The sequence below is a fragment of the Marmota flaviventris genome, chromosome 3 (assembly GCF_047511675.1).
Source record: "Marmota flaviventris isolate mMarFla1 chromosome 3, mMarFla1.hap1, whole genome shotgun sequence".
Lineage (NCBI taxonomy): Eukaryota > Metazoa > Chordata > Mammalia > Rodentia > Sciuridae > Marmota > Marmota flaviventris.
The window spans coordinates 129,688,931-129,709,982 of record NC_092500.1 but is presented as its reverse complement, the minus strand read 5'-3'; the positions used below and the strand labels follow the sequence as shown (position 1 = coordinate 129,709,982).

The window sequence follows — 21,052 nt, the reverse complement described above, 5'->3', positions numbered from 1 at the left end:
TGTTATCCCATATTTCTTGGATGTTCTGCTCATGGTTTCTTAACAGTCTTGCTGAGCTGTCTATGTTGTTTTCCAGTTGAAATACTTTGTCTTCATTGTCTGATGTTCTATCTTCTAAGTGTTCTACTCTGCTGGTAGTATTCTCCATTGAGTTTTTAAGTTGGTTTATTGCTTCCTGCATTTCTAGGATTTCTGTTTGTTTTTTATAACCTCTATCTCCCTGTATAGTTGATCCTTTGCTTCCTGGATTTGTTTGCGTAATTCGTTGTCGAAGTGATCTTTCATTGTCTGATTTTGCTGTTTAATGTCTTCCTTGATACTCTAGATCATCTGAAGCATGTATATCCTGAATTCTTTATCTGACATTCCATCTGCTGCAGCTGTTACCTCTTCTAAAGTTGCGTTGACCTGCATTGCTTGTGGTCCTTTCTTTCCTTGTCTTTTCATACTGCTTGCGTATCTTTCCTGCAGGTGCGGGCGGCGGCTCTGCTCTATCCTTATTCCAATTGGGGTGTCGTGGCTACCACGCCGGCAGGTCACTGGGCCTGTTCTGGGAGCTGGCGGCGGCTCTGTTCTGCCCCTACTCCAATTGGGGTGACGAGTGTACCACGCTGGCAGGCCACCGGGCCTGATCCGCCGGTCGGTTGCAGGTTTGCCTACCCTGCAGGCGCGGGCGGCGGCTCTACTCTGCCCCTACTGCAAATGGGGTGACGTGTCTGTCGTACCGGCAGGCCACTGGGCCTGTCCCGCTGGTCGGTCGCAGATCTGCCCACCTTTCGGGCACGGGTGGAGGCTCTGCTCTGCCCCTACTCCAATTGGGGTGTCGTGACTACCCCGCCTGCAGGACGCTGGGCCTGTTCCTGGCACGGGCGGCGACTCTGCTCTGCCACTACTCCAATTAGGGTGGTACCACGCCGGCAGGCTCCTGGGCCTGATCCGCTGGTCTGTTGTAGGTCTGCCTACCTTGGAGGCACGGGCGGCGGATCTGCCCTGCCCCTCCTACCACGCCTGCGGACCCCTGGGCCTGATCTGCAGGTTGATCACTGGTCTGCTCACCCTGCGGGCACGGGTGGCGGTTCCGCTCCGCCCCCACTCCAATTGGGGTCACGTGACCACCACACCGGCAGGGCCTGATCCGGGCGTGGGAGAAGGATCTGCTCTGCCCCTACTCCAGTTGGGGTGACGTGTGTACCACACTGGCAGGCCACTGGGCCTGACCCGCCAGGCTGACACAGGTCTGTTTACCTTGCAAGCGCGAACCGCGGCTCTGCCCTGCCCCTCCTACCACGCCCATGTACCACTGGGTCGCGGGTCTGCCCACCTTGTGGTTGCGGGTGGCGGCTCCGCTCCGCCCCCTCTCCAATTGGGGTCACGCGGTCACCACGCTGGCGAGCCGCTGGGCCTGCTTCGGGCGCTGGCGGCGGCCCGGCTCCTTCCCTCTGGCTCGACGACAAATTGAGGAGACTCGGGTGACTGTGCCTCACCCCCCCTACCAGGAGACCAACTGCTTATGTCACCACTGGTATTGATGAAGTTCCCTCCTCCGCCGCTTTCTGTAGACGTCAGATCTCTGCCATGTTGGTATCCTATGCGAATGGCAGCATTTCGTTCCCCTTGCCGGGCAACCAAAGCACCGGGTGAGTCCTGACCGGCCCTCAGCAGGACCCGGACCGAGAAGCAGTTTCCGCGGGCTCCTAGCCCCGGGCCAGGGAAGTTCCGGGAGCCGGAACTCGGCCACTCCGTGCTCGGTGTAAGCTCCTATAAATGTAAGCTCCAAGAAGCAGTCCCCGCGGGCTCAGTTCCGGGAGCCGTAATTCGGCTGCTTAGAGCTTGTTGTATGCTCTGGTAGGCGCAGGGTCCAAGAAGCAGCCTCCGCAGGCTCAGCAGCCCTGGGCCAGGGCGGTTCCGGGAGCCGGAACTCGGCCGCCCCGCGCTGGGTATTCACTCCGATAAGATCAGGTTCTAAGAAGCACCCAGGCGCTGAGCCCTAGCAATCTGTCTGCAAGCCGCAGGCGAATTGCAGCCTGAAATTACCTGTTCTATGGCTGAATGAGCTGCGGTCAGTCGAAAACAGCGGTGGTGACGTCAGTTTACCAACATGGTGGCTGCTGGCCTCCTCTGTGGTCTGACCGGTGTGGAGAACCGAGATGGACCGCTTCCTTCCCCCGTCTCGAACCCAGAATTCAGCCCTGAGTACGGTGCTTGCGCGGCTGGCAGAAACTGCAGCGCTGTAACCCTGCGTCTCTATCCCAGCGCACGCTGCAGATTCTAGCCGCGGGGCGATTTGCTGAATAAGCAGTGTTACCCTCCGTGCGACAAACCTCTCACGTTTGAGTCCCCGTAGCTGATCCTCGTGCGATGGAAATCCTTCCTCCAGGTTCCGGAGCACCCCACTATTGCTGGAAATTCCTAACAAGATATCCTTTAGCCGTCCTGACTTGTCATACTCCCACACAGTGAAGCAGCACACGGGGGCAATGCACTCCCCTTGCCGCCATCTTCCTTCCCCCAAATACGTTTTTGACAATGCTTCCATTTGTTGAGAAGATATAGTTTCTATTATCTTATTTAGTACCCTTAAATCTGATTATTTAGATTTTTTTATTCTTGCCTATTTTCTTAAATCCACTTAGCCTGTCTTATACTGAAAGTAGTATATAAGAATACCCTGTAAGTATTGTTTTCATATTTTTCTCTCTCTGTAGTTTCTGCTTTGTTACATGAGACACAGGTATTCATAATTGTTGAAACTTTATTATGAATTGCAGCTTTTCACAATATAAATCACAATTCTCTGTTTTACTTGAAACATTTTGGCCTTAATTCTTATTTTTCCCTGATATCAGGAGGACTGCAATCTCTACCTCATTATTTTCATTTACCTGCCCTTTAAATTTAACTTTGTTCTTTGAAACACTAAAATTTTGTGCTTAATTATTTTTATATAAATATATCTTTGGGTTTTGCTTTTTTTTTTCTAAAAAAAAAGTTGTTTTTGAAAGAGAATTAAGTTTTTTCACTTGTATTGATAATGATTTATATATTTAGACTTGAATTCTATCATTATTTTAGTTATAATTACTGTTAAATCATTATTGTTTTTTGTACTTTGTTAAAGATATCTTTTTTTCTTTTTGGTATTTATGTCAGATCAAAATTTTGTTTTAGTGGTTATATTTTTTAATACCGTAATCTCACTTTTTTCTTGCTTAAACTTTTTTTCTTTCCTTTTGCAGTTATGGAGCTCAAACCCAGTGTCTCACACTTCTTGTTTAACCCTGAAATTTAGTTAGTTTTTTTTTTTTTTTTTTTGTACCAGGGTTTGAACTCAGGGGCACTCAACCACTGAGCCACATCCCCAGCCCTATTCTGTATTTTATTTAGAGACAGGTTCTCACTGAGTTACTTAGCAACTTGCCATTGCTGAGGATGGCTTTGAACTCATGATCCTTCTGTCTCAGCCTCCCAAGCCACTGGGATTACAGGATGAGCCACCATAGCTAGTTATTTTTAAGTAGTATTCTTGACTTATACCTATTATCTACTCAACAGTTAATAATCTTATTTTAGTTTCTGCCTTTCTTTGCCTTTTGTTTCATTTTATAGTTGCTTCTTTTTCTTGTTTGAACATATAATGCTTACATTCTGACTTTTTCCTCTTATCTGCAATGTTTTACCAATTTCCTCATCACTTTTTGGTTACATAAAGCTCATTCTCTACTGGTTTCCTCAGAAGGTCATATAGGCTTAGAATTCCCTAAAAGACTTCATATTCCAAATTGTTTTTCTAAAGACTTCTTCACACATGAAGACAGTTATTTGTACATTAAATTCTTGGCTCATACATTAAATTACTTGGAATTACAGCTCCAATATTGCCTTGCTTTTAATACTGTATTTAAGAATTCTGACTTCAGCCTAATTTATTTTTTTGTTCTAGGTTATTTGACCTTTTTCTCTGAAGGCCTCGAAGGTTTATCCGTCTCAATACTTAAAATCTAATAGTTTAAGTAAAATATATCTCAATATTTATTATTTGGTTGAAGCTTTACCAGTAGAACCATGGAATATATAGACTACATTTTTTATTTCTAAAAATTCATCTTGAATTATAATTTAACATTAAATTTTTTATTTTTCCCTTTCTTGAAAGACTCCATCCATGTAGTACAACTACTTTGTCTGCTTTGCAATGCAACCATGTTGCCTATGACCTGTTTCATTCTTTTATTTTTCTCCAAAACTGTCTTTAGAGTTTTATTATGATCATTTTCTCTTGAGGTCTTTTGTACTTTCATACTTGCATTTGATGTGTTTGTTTATTTCATCTATTTTGGAGTTCATTAAATTGTTATTTTATGTTTTTTTTTTGTTTCACCCATTTTTATTCTATATTAAATTTCTAATTCACAGTGTTTTAAAATACCCAAATGCCAGCATGTGAACATTTCATTTATACTGACATGTTTGGAGATGGCTTTTCTCTATTTATTTATTTACTTAATTACTTGAGTAGAGATGTTTCATCAGCTGAGATGTTTTTATTTGCAGTTTTTATTTCCCTTATAGCAATTTTATATGGAGTTATTTTTTTCTAATTCTTAGTATTTTATAGGTAGTGTTCATAGGTAAAAATACTTTTTATGTTATTTTACAAAAATACTTTTTTTTTTTTGTACCCAGGATTGAACCCATAGATGCTTACCCACTGAGCCATATCCCTAGCCCATTTTTATATTTTATTTAGAGACAGGTTCTCACTGAGTTGCTTAGGGCCTCATGAAGTTTCTGAGGCTGACCTTGAACTTGGGATCCTTCTGCCTCAGTTTCCCGAGCCCCTGGGATTACAGGGTGTGTCACTATGTCCTGCCAAAAATAATTTTTAATGAAAAATTCTTCTTTTGTTTCTGTAGTATCCTTAATGTTATCCCATTACATCCTTTTCTCCTTACCTGCCCTGTCTGCAATAGTCAGTACCCCACCTCTCTTGATCAAATTATTTTCCAGTACAAATGTTGGGCTTTATTTTGAGTTGATTCAATGTGTTTCTTCTAATTTCCATGTCATTTTCTTTTATTCATGATTCTCTCAAACTTTCCCTCTTCAGTTCTATGCACCCTCAAATGTTTAGTGTCATTAGGAGCTCTCATCTTCCACAAACAATTGGAAGATCATAGAATTTTTCTCTGTGTCTAAGTCATGTTAATGATATAAGTCAAGGATATTATTACTTGCTCTTTTTTAAATTTGGTATTTTCTTATGAAGCTACATGAGAAGATTTAGAATCAAGCAGTTAATATTATCCTCTGGACCTGGAAATAGACTTAGCATTATTAATAAGAATAATGAATTCTTTATGTACTAAGCTTTGGATTAATCAATAGCTAGATCTCAACAAACTCTTTTATACTCTCCAAAATTCTACACTAGGGTGGAAAATTTTTGTGAATATGACGTTGACTGCCTAAAATAAAGTTGGTTTCTTATTTTGAAATAATAAGTCAACTAAAAAAATCGGATTAAATATTAGTCCCTTGTTCTTAAAGAAGAGGAAAAGAGTAAATGATTATGACACAAAATTTTTCAATTTTGTTGTTATAATAGGTGTGATTTAAACCACTGAGAAACATATGGTTTTCCACACAGGTGTACAACCTGCTTCCAAACGTAGAACCATATGGTTATTTCTACCATGGTCTCAACCTAGATGATGGTAAGGTGAACCCTTGCATTCCTCAGAAGAATATGTTCTACAATGGTTTGTATTATATGCCTATAAACAACTATGGAGATGGAGACATCTATGATATTGTCAGGGTAAGACCATTGAAGATTTTACAAAATATTTTATCTCAATTTTAATTTTAGTATTCATAATGTCTGTTTAATTGTTTCTCACCTAATTTGAGATTTAGTTTCAGTAATTTGCTAATACAGTATTCCAAACTTGTCTTATATAAAATGAGACATTATTTGTTGAGTTTTCTCTTTTCTGTTGAAAATATTTTGCTGAAATTATAAAGCTTCAGGTTAGAAGTAATGAGATAGTCACCCAATATATCATCCAAAAAAATATTATGCAGAAAAAGTCAAATCAAGAGGCTAAAATATAGTCTGGATTCCATATATACCTAGGCTACAAAATAGCTGTGCTGAGGCTTTCATGAAAGGATGTGTATAATAGAATCACAGTTGTATAAGAACAGGGCTATTGAATCAGACAGACGTTAGCTCAAGTCCCAACTCTTCAATTTACTCAGTGTCCATTGTGTGTATGTGTGGGGGGGTGCTTTTTCTGTTAATTAGCTAGTGCTGATTTCATGAGTAATATTGAATAATGATGTATAACACTTAGCAAAATGGTAACACATAAAAATAATAATTATTATAATTTTTCCTATAAATTAGGAGTTTTCCCTAAGTCAAATAGAGTGGTGACACCTATGACCCCATACTCTTGCTAGCACAGAAAATATGCTTATTTAAGATCTATTTATTACTACAATACTATAAGCCTTTTGTATGTCTTACATGAAAGGAATGAACTTTCTGTTTGTTTCTTTTCTTTCTTTCTTTTTTTTTCCTGTTTGTTTCTTTAAAAGGACATGGGTCTGAAAGCCTTTACCAATCTCCATTATCGGAAACCAGAAATATGTTCAGAGGAGAATAATCTGCCATTCCCTAGGCCTGTCTATCTAAAAAGAGGAGAGTATGCATTGATGCAAAATGCTCCAGCTAGAAGTGCATGTGCGTAATCTAGAATTTTGTGTTGGGGGATATTCATAATGACTCTTAAAATTAGGTGTATTGGGGATAAAACCACAGAAAATTTGGAATTTAAGTGTGAATTTTAATGTTTTGGGCTACAACTAGACACCCTAAAGTTCAGTAAACAGAATAAGACAGGCTAGAAATATTATTATTATTATTATTTTTCTGGCTATAGGGAATAATTGTCTTTAGATATGAGAGGAATTTTATTTTTATGGTAGAACAAAAGAAATGTATAGGATCAGGCAGTGTGTGGTGATGTGTGAGAGGATAGTCATTATAAATGAGTATGACAGAGGAGAATGAGATCCCTTATGTGGCCATCATATCTTTATTATATAGAGAGAACAAAGTGCAGAGTCAAAGGCAGAAGGTATTTTATTTTAGCTTATTTTTTATTAGTTCATTATAGTTATACATATATTTTTTTGGCTATAAGGAATAATTGTCTTTAGATATGAGAGGAATTTTATTTTTATTGGTAGAACAAAAGAAGTGTATAGGATCAATCAGTGTGTGGTAATGTGTGAGAGGATAGTCATTGTAAATGAGTATGACAGAGGAAAATGAGATCCCTTATGTGGCCATCATACCTTTATTATATAGAGAAAACAAAGTACAGAGTCAAAGGCAGAAGGTATTTTATTTTAGTTTATTTTTTATTAGTTCATTACAGTTATACATATATTGGGGTTATTTTGACATAATCACATGTGCATGGAATATAATTTCTTCCACTTCAGACCCCAGTTCTTCCTATTTCCATCCCTTTCATGTTGGCCATTTATACGTATTCTTTTGAGAGGTTTTTGCTTTGTTCTTTTGCCCATTTATTAATTGGGTCATTTGGGTTTTTATTTTTTTGTGTGTGTGTTAAATTTTTTGAGTTCTTTCTATATTCTGGATATTAATCCCCTGTTGGAGAATCCCTTGTTGATTCTTGTCCTTAACTCTATTTTAATGATAAATTAAATTTATTGATTTATGTATGTTGAACCAACCTAGCATCCCTGGGATGAAACCCACTTGATCGTGGTATATTATCATCTTTCTATGTTATTGAATGTAGTTTGCTAATATTTTATCAGGGATTTTTGTATGTATGTTCATCAGACATATTGGTCTGAAGTTTCATGGAATAATTTGAGAAGTATTGGCATTAGTTCATTTTTAAAAGTCTGATACAACTCAGCTGAAAATGCAGCTAGTCCTGGGCTTTTCTTTGTTGAAAGGCTTTTAATTGCTGCTTCAATCTTATTGCTTTATATTGGTCTGTTTAGGTTTTCTATAACCTCATGGTTCAATTTGGATAAGTCGTATATGCTTAGACATTTGTCAATATCTTCTGGATTTTCCAGTTTATTAAAGTATAACTTTTTAAAATAATTTCTAATAATCCTCCAGATTTCAGAAGGATTGGGTGGTATCATTTTTCATGTCAGATTTTGTTGATTTGGGTCTTTTCTCTCTTTTGGTTAGTCAGGCTAAAGGGTTATCAACCTTGTCTATCTATGTCAGTCTCATGTTCTGAAGGCAGAAATATTTTAATTCCTGGATAGCCATAGAGCTGGTTTCAGAGATATGTGTTCCAATACCAGTCCATTTCCAGTTAGAAGGACTATAAGTACAAAACCAGGAAATAATCTTGGATGATTAATATAAGTATGCAGATTTCTAATATAGAAATATATTCAGGGAAGCAAAATAGAACAAGTCCACCATAATAGAAATGAAATCAAAGCTGTATTCCCAATGCATCTGAGAGGACTTGAATAGCATTCCTTAAATCCCTCTGGCCTCACATGGAGATTAGTCTAGTGATTAAAGTGGGGCTGATTCTGGAAATGGGTGTTGGAAGTTTCACCTGAGGAAAATTAAGGGCCTGAAGACTTTATGTAAGGATAGGTTGAATGAGTATGTAAGAGGCCTTATAAATTCTAAAAGTTGAAACCACTTTGAAGTCTGGTCAAGATGTCTACTCTTACTAATGGATTAAACCATATTTAGTGATCTTTATCAGAATGTCTAAACTTTTCTTTATCCATAATTAAAATATATGGAAACCCAAAGCTATTCTTTTAAATACTTTCTCTTTAATCATTCATTTATTAATTCACTCAAGAAATATTTATTGAATCTGAGTACTGAGTGTATGCTGTAAATACACTGACTTAATCTCTGCTTCTCTGGAACTTTTCTTCTAAGAGGGAAGTATTACAATTAACAAGGTATTTACAAACACTGGGGAATAGTGCATTAAATGGAAATATATAACTTTGAATAGACAAAACCTAAATTTCTCAAGATCCTATGAAATGCTCCTAGGGGAATAATATACGGAGACCTGAAAGATAGATGATACTGTATCACAAAAAAGAGAATGATATTTCAAGTAAAAAGGGAACTACTATAAAAGATGAATTAAGAAGCCCTGCTTGAGAATAGCAGAAGGTGAGCTCAAGGCAAGAGCTCAAGCCCAGCTGAAGCAAGAATGATAAGCAAACAGATCATGAAAACCTTGCAGGGCGTTTAAAGAGTTTAGAATCCATTCTAATTCAATATACCATTAACAAGCTTTAAGCAGACAATGTACTATGTGTTTTTAAATGATCTCTATGGCAGCTATGAGGAAAAGGGGATTAGGATGTAGACTGCTTAAGAGTTTATGAAATTATGTAAATGTTAGTAAATTCAGGTGAAAGACAGTGGTGGCTTTGGATTACTATCAAAAGGCAGTAGAAATTTAGAAGTAAACAACTTACATGTCTATAAGTTATTTTCAAGTTGTAAATAGATGACATTTGTAGGTTGATGAGTACTGGAAAATGCAGGGTAGGTAGGGATCAAAGATAATTCTGACTTGGGTAAATGGAGAGAAGCAGAGGGATACATAATGAATTTGGGACCAGTTATGTTTCAAATGCCTGTAAAGTATCCACAAGAAATGCATGCCCAGATGCATAAGTCTAGGGCTCAAGATAGAGTTTAAGTTGAAAGATGAGACTGAAGAGGCATCAGACTAAGTATTACAATTAAGTCATGTGTCAGGGTATCAATGGGGAAACAGTACATAATAGAAGACCTACAACGGAGTTGCTAGGAACAAATCAAGAATGAAGAGTTTTCATCCTTCAAAACAGACAAGAAAAACACTAGGATAAGGTATTGTGCAGGTTAACAGTAGTGCTTATTCGGGAAACAACACTGTTAAAGTATGTGAGATACAGTCTACAGACCACAAAGCTGAAAACCTGTTCTTGAGAATTATAAATACTAATGTCAGAGTTTATGAAATTATGTAAATGTTAGTAAATTCAAAAAACTAATGTGCTGTTTATGAATTTTAGCAAAGCTAATGTTAGCTAGTGGAATTGACAGGCATTGGTATGTCAGATGGGAAACTTAATTAAATCAGTAGACATTACTTTCTCTAAATTTGACTGTGGAAGAAAAATGTATTCTTATTCTTTTTTATTTGTTATTGTTTTTAATGTAGAGGTTCAAATCTCAAAATGTTGATAGATTGAGATTTCCCTTTATCAACAATGAGTACCAGGAGCAATATTCTGTGTTGCTTCACACACACTAAGTCACTCTGGGCATGTGTACTTCACATATTTTTATTCTCTTTAAATAATTCATTCTCTCTCTCTCTCTCTCTCTCTCTCTCTCTCTAGCTGTTGAGTTCACAGCAGATGTCAATTATGCGGAACAGGCTATAATTGAAACAGTAAGAACAAACTTTCCTGAGACATGGATATGGGATCTTGTCAGTGTTGAGTGAGTTTTTAACAGTTTTCTTTGTGTATCTTTATTTCTGTTTTGTTTTTCTTTTTATTCATTAGCTTATGCTCCTAGATATTTATAACTGTGCCATATTTGTAAAATATATAGTATCATTCACTTATAAATACCAATCATTTTTTTTGTCTTTTCTTCTAGATTTTTTTTTCACCAAAGATTTCTCTTCTATAAATTTCATTCAGATAGATGTAAGCTGATTCTCTTAAAAAAAAAAAAAAAAACAACAAAAAACTAATGTGTTGTTTAAAGAATATAATCTTTCTAAGGTTAAGTTTTGTAGAAATCTAGCTCTCAAGATTTTTATCTAATGACCTTTCCAAGCACTACAACTCATTTTTTTTAACCTTAAATCAATATGCTTCTGCTTACTCTGCACTGAATTCAGGTTTTAGTTCAAAGAATGTGTTTTGGTAATCATCATTCCTTGCAGTTCCTCAGGTTTTGCAAATCTTTCATTCCTCATCCCTGATACCATAACCCAATGGGTGGCAAATGCCTTCTGTGTGAATGGTGATGCTGGATTTGGTATTTCATCAACGGTCTCCTTGGAAGCTTCTCAATCTTTCTTTGTTGAAATCGTTGCCCCCTTTTCAGTTGTTCAAAATGAGCAGTGTGATTTGATCATCAATGTCTTCAGTTACCTGAATACCTGTGTAGAGGTAAGTTGTTCTCTTTTATATGGAAGCCAAAATCTAACAAAACTAAAAGTTTCTTAATATTCTTCTTCAACATCACTGTATTGTCTATACTCTCAAATGCAAAATGATACTATAAAGGAATAGACTTGGTTCCACATTCCTCAAACAAAAGCAATTGCCTTAACTCACAGCAATGATTTGTATAATGTTTTGAGAATAGCATTTCATAATTTTGCACATTTCCCCATATTTATCTTCTTACAAGAAGAGTCATCTGGTATCTTTTAATTTTGCTAACTTAAAACAAAGTCAGCTGGGCATGGTGGTATACACCTGAAATCCCAATGGCTTAGGAGGCTGAGGCAGGAGGATCATGAGTTCAAAGCCAGGCTCAGCAACAGCGAAACCCTGTCTCAAAACAAAATACAAAAAAAGTGTGTGTGGGGGGGTGCTGGGGATGTGGTTCAGTGGTTCAGTGTCCCTGATTTCAATGCCTGGTACCTCCACCAAAAACCAAACCAAACCAAACCAAACCAAAACAAAACAAAATCAATAAAGCTGAATTGTCATAAGAAGAAAGATGGGATAATAACATTACAGTATTTAAGTTAATGAATCACTGTCTTGGTTCTTTTTTAGGTATCTGTTCAACTAGAAGCATCTCAGAATTATGAAGCCAACATCAACACCCTGAAAAGCAATGGCAGTGAGATTATCCAGGCTGGAGAGAAGAAAACATACCTCTGGACTCTGATACCTAAGAAATTGGGTCAGTAGCTATATATTCCTGCCAATCTTCCATGAGAAACAAGCCTTTTCAGTAATCTGTTTTCCTTAAATTCTCTAAATAAATATTTTTTATTTTTTTCATTATTCTGCATTAAAACTCTATTCTTGGGCTAGGGTTGTGGCTTAGTGGTGGAGTGCTTACCTAGCATGTATGAGGCACTGTGTTTGAGTCTCAGCACTGCATATAAATAAATAAAATAGAGGTCCATTGACAACTAAAAAATATTTTAAAAAACTCTATTCTTATCTAATTTCTGGTTGCTAATATATAGAGCAAAATCCCATTCACTTGCATACATATATAATGTTATTAAAATACAACATAAATGTTGCTGGGTAGGTGAGTATATGTCTCTAATCCCAGTTACTTAGGAGGCTAAGGCAGAAAGATTGCAAATTCAAGGACAATTTTTAAAAGGGGCCAAGTATGCAGCTAAGAGGTAGAACACTCCTGGGTTCAATCTCCAGTTCCATAAAAAAAATTATAATACAAAAGCACAATATAAATGTTAATTTCTATAACATGACAAGTCCACACATCATATCCTAAATAAAGATCACGTTTTCATTCATTAATGTGCCTTATTTTTTTTCTTTTCAACACCCATCATTTATTCAAAATGTCATTAATATAAAAATTGTTTTTCAATCACAGTGACCAATTATTGGGATTTCTTGGACATTTCTTGGAATTTACTAAATATGTGACAAGATATCAAAGACACTGAACACTTGAGTGAGGACCAAACACTGAAAAGGCTTTTGTCTCAGGGCATGTGTTATCTGTAGCATAGGAAACTAAATTTAGAAGTATCTTGTTGAAGACATAAGGAAGGGTGAAAGCTAAAAATCACAGTAAAAATTCTAGATGTGATGTGCATAATACTAATTATGAGTAATTTTTTTAGAGGTAGAAAGAAGTTTTTTTTAATCTCCTGTCTCATATTCATTGTATTATTATTATTATTATTATTATTATTATTATTACAGCAAAGAGTATATTTATAAGATCATTTTTGTTTACTGATATTAATGTGCCTTGGATTATTTTTTATACAGTATTTAAACTTTGTCAATTTTTAGCCTATGCAAAGTCTTCAAAATTTTTACTTTGAAATTTATTTATAAATATTTTCATATAGGATTTTGAGATGGGTGAAACAAAATTTACCACATTATCTTTTCCAGGCAATGGAAGAAGCCAATTAATTTGCTCTGAACAGTAATATAATAATCATCTACTCCAAGATATGATTCAAAGATTCTAACACTTTCTCATTGTGCAAGGAACTGATGGTAGACTTAAATTATATTTGGGAATATTTTCCAGGTAAAGTGAACATCACTGTGATTGCTGAGTCCAAACCAAACAGCGCCTGCCCAGGTGAAGCAACTGAGCAGCAAAATCTAAACTGGAAAGACACTGTGGTCAGAAGCTTATTAGTAGAGGTGTGTACCTGAAAACTATCAAGCTCTTTCTAATAAGAATAGATACTGTCAAAGAGGCTAAATAAGAAAAGACATTCTTCTTGAAAAGAGTTAATTGAGCAAAGTTACTTTTGATAGAAAACGGTCCATTTTAAATGAGTTAAAATATAAAAGTCTTTCTTTAATTAATACCTTAACCAGGATAGTGAAACTTACAGATTTTGTAATTTTTTTTATTCAATCCTGACTTATCAGGCTTTCTATGTACCTACGCCCCCTCCCCTCTCTTTTTCAACTGATTCTCAAATCCAGAAGACAAATCTACTTGCCCTACACTCCTGAGCAGTTCCTGTCATCCTAAAAAAAAGTTGATATCACATTTCTAAGCATGTCCCTACTCTACAAAACACTCATCTGTCTGCTGGAGATGCAGGACAGGATCAGAGGAGTTTAGAGTGTCATCCAATGACACAAGGTTGTCCTTGTTCAACCAATAAGAACAGAGAGTCCAAAAGAGTAGAGCTAATGTACAATGACATTTAGATATGTGTGAAGGGGACATGAACAGATCTGAAAACGCAGACATTACCAGCCAGGCCTAAGTGAGACAATGATTTACTGCTTTTCCTTTGTGAAAAGATGATGCAGACTCATTATCTTGTGTTTCCTTTTGTTTACTCTTTGATAGCCGGAAGGTGTTGAAAAGGAAATGACCCAGAGTTTCCTTATCTGTACAAAAGGTAAGAAGTTATTTTAGGTGGTAAATTAGTCCTAAAGAAAATTTATCAATGGGGTCAGTTTATTGTATAAATTTAGCAAACAATATATATATATATATATATATATATATATATATATATATGCAGTTTTTTAGTTCACCTGTGGCATTGTTCTTCCTCAACCTGTTTTTCTTAATCTTATGTATGCTTGACTCCTTTTTATTATGATTATCACACGGTTTTGGTCATTGAGAAATCAGGATTATGTTTACATAGCACATAATATAACCCTTGCTTTTGTACTCTTAGGATCAAATAATTCATAAATATATCACTAATCCTCAATTGCCTTCTTTATGGTCCTCAGGAGTACTATTTTACCTGGACAATGGTGATCTGATTTTAATATTTAACCAGAATCTTCAAGATGTACTTTTTATATGGACTGTTTTAAATATCTTAGTCAGAAGTTTTTGCATCTTTACTTTTTACTGAAGTATGGTTTAGACACTAAACTCATGCCAAATGGGTGCTACTAAAAAACACAGAAATATAGCATCTTCTGAAGATATTACTATACTAAACTAGACCAAACCCTTGATTTAATTTCATATAACAAGCAATTTATAAAATGAAAATAAATAATGAAATCGGTTTCTAATGTGTTTTTAAAATCTATTACTTATGAAAAGAAGTTTTCACATTATTTTTTATGGATGTTTTCTTTTTAGGTGCCAGAGCCTCTGAGGACATAGTTTTGGACCTGCCAAATGATGTAATAGAAGGCTCAGCCAGAGCCTTTGTCACTGTTGTGGGTAAATAGATTAAATTTTGTTTCATGATATTTGACAATCTTGGTTGAGGTGAATTTCCTAAAATAATAGAATGGAGAGATTTTCCTAAGCTATCAGAAGAAATTATTGTTTAGGTCTTCCCTTGTTTGTTTCCATAGGAGATCTAAAGGGATTATAATACCATTCCCAAACCATGTGTTGCCAAGAAACATTAGTTCTGGCAGATGATCAGGGGTGCTGGGATTTTCTAGTAGAAGGAAAAATCTGTTTTATAAAAGGAAAAGTTCTTGTCTACCATCAACACCCTTTGGAGAGAGAAAGATTACAGTTTATACTTCATAGGATCAGTTTCTCCAAAACAAACAAGCAAAACACGCTTTCCTAACTTCCTATTTTCTCTGGTTAAAGAGATTTTCTGAAATATTTTTCACAGAAGAAATCCCTTTAATTCTATCTGTGTTAGTCAGTTTTTTTTTTGTCACCATGGCTAAAATACTTAACCAGGAACAACTTAGAGGAAAAGTTTATTTGGAGCTCACAGTTTGAGAGGTTTCAGCCTATAGACCGCTGATTTCATTGCTCTGGGTGAGGCAGAACATCATGCTGGAAGTTATGGTGGAAGAGTTAGGCTCACCTCATGGTAGCAGAACCAGAGAGGGAAGAGGGGAAGGGAAGACATGACAAATGCATCCTGCCAGGGCATATTTCCAGGGACATACCTCCTCCATGTATGCTTCACCTGCCTACATTTACCAGTCTCTTTAAATGGATTGATTAGGTTACAGCTCATAAGCCAGTCATCTTGCCTCTGAATATTCCTGTATTAACACAGGAGCTTTGGGGGATACCACATAAATAAACCATAGCACTTCTCTTCATATCCATCTACCTGGAATTACTTTATTAAATTTTTTTTGTTTTTACATTTTAAACTCAAAGTGATTTTCTAATTCCCCTATGCCTTTTTTAAATATTTATTTTTTAGTTGTAGTTGGACACAATATCTTTATTTTATTTATTTATATGTGGTGCTGAGGATCAAACCCAGGGCCTTGCATGTGCTAGGCAAGCACTCTACTGATGAGCCACAATCCCAGCCCTTCCCCTATGCCTTTTTAATCTTTGGCTATTCATGCTGAGACGGCAAGAATAATTGATAGGACTTTGTGTTTTTCCTGTTTCCACAGGTGACATTCTAGGAGTTGCAAAGCAGAATCTGGATAATCTTGTCCAAGTGCCTTATGAATCTGGAGAGCAGAATATTGCCCTTCTATCTTCTAATACCTATGTCCTTGACTACCTGAAATTTACTGAACAATTAACAGAGGAATTTAAATCTAAAACTTTCTTTCTCTTATCTAATGGTAAGATGACTTAAGTAATTTCTGCCCATAGTTAGTCAAATTGATTGCTAATAACATCAAGAAGTCATAAAGCTGTAATTATACACTTGTCTGGTGGAGCAAAAGTGAATCTGAATCTAGCCAGTCTGAGTCTTAGGTATGTTTTCTCTTTGACTTAAAAATTTGTGTGGGCATTTAGCTTCATAATCTAGTGCTGTAAAGATTCAAATTATAAATTAATTTATTTTAATGCCAAATGTTTTGACAGAGTACCTTGTTTATTGTTGTTGTTAATAATAGATGTAAATGATTTATATTTCATCTCCTGGATTTGCTTTCCAGTTGTGTTTAATTGTAGTATTGAGATTTGTATGCAGAAAGGGGCATATAATGTGATATTAAGGAAGCATGTGCTATAAAGGAAAAATCCAAGAGCATAATGGCTTTGTTTTACCCTTTTTTCAGAAAGGTAAAACTAAATAAAGTAAAATCATCTTTAAGGGAAAAGTATGGATTAGTAAGCAAAATGATGAGACAGTTATTAAGCTAGGCATTTTTCCCAGGAGACTTATTTGCCATAAAAATGCATAGGAAAGAAGTTATTTATTCCCCATATGGATAGAGTATCCAACTGTGAGAAATTAAAATAAGAAGTATTCATCATTCTAGTATTTTTTGTCTAAAAAATAATTTCCTACTACATTGTATTTTAGGTTATCAAAAGCAGTTGTCTTTTAGAAACTCTGATGGTTCATATAGTTTGTTTTGGCAGTGGAATCGGAAAGGAAGCATATGGTGAGACAACAATTTTATTTTCTATAATATAGGAATTATCTGAGGAGGGCTTAAAAGGAGGCAAGGGAGGATTGAGTTCAGTGTAGTTTTTCCAGCAAACTAGATTTCAAAGTGAATTTACAGAGAAGAATCAGATAAAACCAAATTATTTTATTATTCTAATTCTCATGTGACAATTTGCCTATAGTCTCATATAATTTGCTTAACAGCTTGATCATTTCATGATAATCTCTATACTTGTACAGTTGGTTAACTTCATGGAAAATGGCACATTCTACTCTACATTTCTCAGCATTCCATTTAGATTTAAGAAAGTGATCCTGATGACGGCAGTTTTGTCTCCATGTACATATAATCTAACAGACTGTATAGCAAGACCTTTGAACTTAAACAGGCTAAAAACTACCTGCTCTAACTTATACAGATTGTTTTTCATAATATTTTACTAACACCAAAGAAATAGCCACTATCAATCAACATTGGTTGCCCTCAATATTAGCCAAGGTGAACGCATTCATCACCCAAAGGGAACAACAGTGATGAGTTGGCTGGGGAGCTGACATCATCATTTCTGTTTTTATCCAACTTTTGCTTTGGCCGTCCACATTACAGGCTCACTGCCCTTACTTTTAAGACATTGGAGAAAATGAAAGAATATGTATTTATTGATGAAACAGTTCAAAAGCAGAGTTTAATCTGGCTTTCAAGCAAACAGAAAAGCAATGGCTGCTTTGAAAATGATGACAAGCTGTTCAACAAAAAGGTGAGGAACTAATAGCAGAGACATTCCTTGTTCCTCTGCCTACCTGTTCCTTCTCTTACCTCTGGCCTACTGTATCTGGAATAAGATCACTTGGTGGGGGGAATGTTATGCCTTCTGAATCGTCTGTAGTCACAGGCCTGTGGTGTCCTGGTCAACAGCATGGTTCCTGTTGTATGCACATTTAACCATAGCCAGGATACAACTCTTCCCAAATTTCGCATACATTATTAAGTCCTTAGTCCTTCCATTGTCAATCCTTTGCTATAAACAAATTGAAAAGAGGATAGAGAGGAAGAGAAGAAAACTTAGAGAGAAAATCTCAATAAATTTGGAGCCAAAGAATATTTTAAAGGAAAGGGAGAGCTTTGAGAGTATGAGAAATTTAAATTTGTACCTATTCATGGGATCAAGAAATCTCAGGGGACAGTATCGAGTAATTATCATTGTTTCAATGAGGAAGGCTATTCTAATACCCTCTCAAGGAAGTATGAATTGGTCAAATACCTATAATGTAAATGAGGTGAAGTGTGTTCTTGGCAGGACTCACTTTTTGCCCTTTCCTGCCCACATTTAGGTAAATCACTAAGCATTCTTCCTTCCTTCTTATTTCTGTTCTTTGAAGATAGCTATCCATCTCTTCCCCATCATGTGTCTCCTCTAAACTTTGTTTCCCTTTGGATGCTTGAAATCTCCTACCCTGATATGTTAGCATAACCTAATAGCTCCTAAAAAATTTCCTGGGCTTTTCCTCTGTAACATTACTAATAACCACTCTTAGTTTTGGAGTGAGGACTATAAATTTAATCATTACAAAATATGGATGAATAGTAACTCCTTATGAAATAGGACAGAAGAGTCTGGACACCTAATGAATTTTCAAGAAGCAGGTTTATTGGCTGTAGCTGTCCAGTCAAGAGTATGACTCATGCCTGAATTCTCCTCTAGACCAAGAGTCTAGAAATTGGAACTTTATACTTGTTGAATCCCAACACAAAGAAAAGACCACCAACTACAATTTTTAATCAAATTAAAGCAAGCTTGTTTTTGTGTACACAAAGGGAGCTGATCAGCAGCTGTCTCCCCTAACATAGGCTGGAAACCAGCCCCCAGCTCTCCAGGAACAAGGTTTTATAGCACAAAAAGTTGCAAAGGTAGGTGCTTGGGAACTTACAGATAATAGGATTTTGACAAACATAATATAAAGACAGATAGTAGGTTAATGATCTACAAGGCATGATATTTCAAGGTAGGGAGTAAATTCAGATCCCAACATCAGAATTTATGAGGCACCGCTGAGGTTTCAGAAAGATCTGTTATCTGGTCAGGGGGAGCCAGGATTTATGAGGCACCACTAAGGTTTTATAGAGAGGGTTGTTTCCTGGGCAGGGAAAACCAGGCATTGGTGAGTTCAAGGCATGGGCAGGAATTCCAAACAAGTTTAGAAATCGCAGTAATTTATAGTAAAAGAGAAATTAACTTTTCAGGATTTTGTGACGAGATGGCTCCCAATCTTAAAATGGAATTAGGCTGGGTTCATCAATACCCAGTTCAAAATTCTTTGAACTTTATACATTGGCATTTTACATTTTTGTGGAGGTCTACATAAAATAACTTTTTTATTTTGAGTTCTCAGAAAGTGCTTTTTAGGCCAGACAGAGGTTTTAAAAGTTTTTACCAAGAAAACAGAGAAATATACTTTTGTGTCACAAGCTTGACTCTAAATTTGTCATACCTTTTGTGTGCAAACCTGGCTTTTTACAAGAAAGAGGAAGCTTCAAACCACAATTCCTTTTACAGACATTTTGCTGATACTATTTGTAAAAATCTTTCTGACAAAAGGAGAAGCTTAATTATGGTCAGGGTCTTTTGGGTGGGGGTACCTGGTCTACTTCACTTAATGGTATTTAACTTCTTCTTTTTTTAAAATGGTGCTTGGAATTGAACCCAAGGCACTGTGCACGCAAGACAAGCATTCTACCAAGTGAGCTATATTCCCAACCTGGTATTTAACTTTAATGCAGTTTATTTTATATTACCCTCTTTAAGTTACTCCAGGACCCTTAGGAGAAGAGTTATTGTTCCTATGTAGAAAAATCAATGACTTTTTAATGTTCTCTTTTAAACCACCTTCTCCACATCTTTCTTCTTATTGGATGTGTTACTGATCACTGCTTCTATTTGTGTGATCTTACCCAATCCATTCTCTATGCAGTATAGCTGGCCCTCTGTATCCAAGAGCTCCACATGTGTGGATTCAACCAGCCTAGGATTAAAAGTCTTTGGAGCGGAATGAAGGATTACTTCTGTATTGAACATGTACTAACTTTTTCCCATGTCATTATTCCCCAAACAATATAAGCGCTATTTATAGCAATGTAGAGCTATTTAGTATAGCAATTATATCATATTAGGTATTGTAAATATTTTAGAGATGATTTACATTATACAGAACCTAGGCATCCAGGGTTTTTTTTTTTTTTTTTTGGTATCTGCAGTGCATCCTGGAACCAATTCCCCATGGATACATAGGGATGACTGCAATTAAGTGTGTGTGTGTGTGTGTGTGTGTGTGTGTGTGTGTGTGGTAGATTATGAGAAAGAAAGATGCAAGAGAAAAATAAAAACGTGGCAGAAGAATGGTGATACCACTTAACTATAATTTAAATGTACTGCTAATCACATCTTACTTTGGTGTCCACCCTGTGCTATTATTTGCACCTTGAAAACTTTGTTCTTCAGAAATATTACTTTTCTGAAGAAAAAATATTTCTTTTTTTCTTAGATAAAATGAGAGTTTTGTATTAGATCATTGGAACTCAAATGCCAGTCTGAATGCTATTTGCATCAGAATCACTACAGTACTCATTACAACTTATTTCCCTGAGCACCCATTTCAATTCATATTTCTGAGTTTTTAAATTATAATCTCTTGTGTGGATGCTAGCTTATTTAATGCTTGAGTTTCTTAGGGAACTTTTATACACAGTCAATTGCAAATTACTTGATTTATAGTTTTTTGATTTTCTTTTTTAGTTTTACATTGTAAGACTCTACCTGACAACTGTTACCTCCTAATAATTTTGCATAGAGTTTTCACTGACTTTCTATTATACCCTATTACAAATTCTTTATTTGCTCTTTTCAAATTAATACCAAATAGTGTCAAATTGAGTCATATGAGTTTCTTGGAGTTCCTGCTTAATACCA

The 21,052-nt window shown here is 36.3% G+C and overlaps 1 protein-coding gene across 1 annotated transcript in view; it reads left to right on the top strand.

The window, feature by feature from the left end:
- The window catches only part of LOC114079386 (ovostatin homolog 2-like), a 55,239-nt gene that overhangs the window by 25,188 nt on the left and 8,999 nt on the right, over nucleotides 1–21,052 (top strand). Inside the window, exons 16-26 of the mRNA XM_027920629.2 lie at nucleotides 5,648–5,818; nucleotides 6,604–6,748; nucleotides 10,450–10,552; nucleotides 11,007–11,235; nucleotides 11,854–11,983; nucleotides 13,334–13,452; nucleotides 14,120–14,178; nucleotides 14,889–14,965; nucleotides 16,132–16,308; nucleotides 17,001–17,082; nucleotides 17,695–17,832. Of these exons, the coding sequence (XP_027776430.2) occupies nucleotides 5,648–5,818; nucleotides 6,604–6,748; nucleotides 10,450–10,552; nucleotides 11,007–11,235; nucleotides 11,854–11,983; nucleotides 13,334–13,452; nucleotides 14,120–14,178; nucleotides 14,889–14,965; nucleotides 16,132–16,308; nucleotides 17,001–17,082; nucleotides 17,695–17,832 (1,430 nt within the window). The remainder of the gene's footprint in view (nucleotides 1–5,647; nucleotides 5,819–6,603; nucleotides 6,749–10,449; nucleotides 10,553–11,006; nucleotides 11,236–11,853; nucleotides 11,984–13,333; nucleotides 13,453–14,119; nucleotides 14,179–14,888; nucleotides 14,966–16,131; nucleotides 16,309–17,000; nucleotides 17,083–17,694; nucleotides 17,833–21,052) is intronic.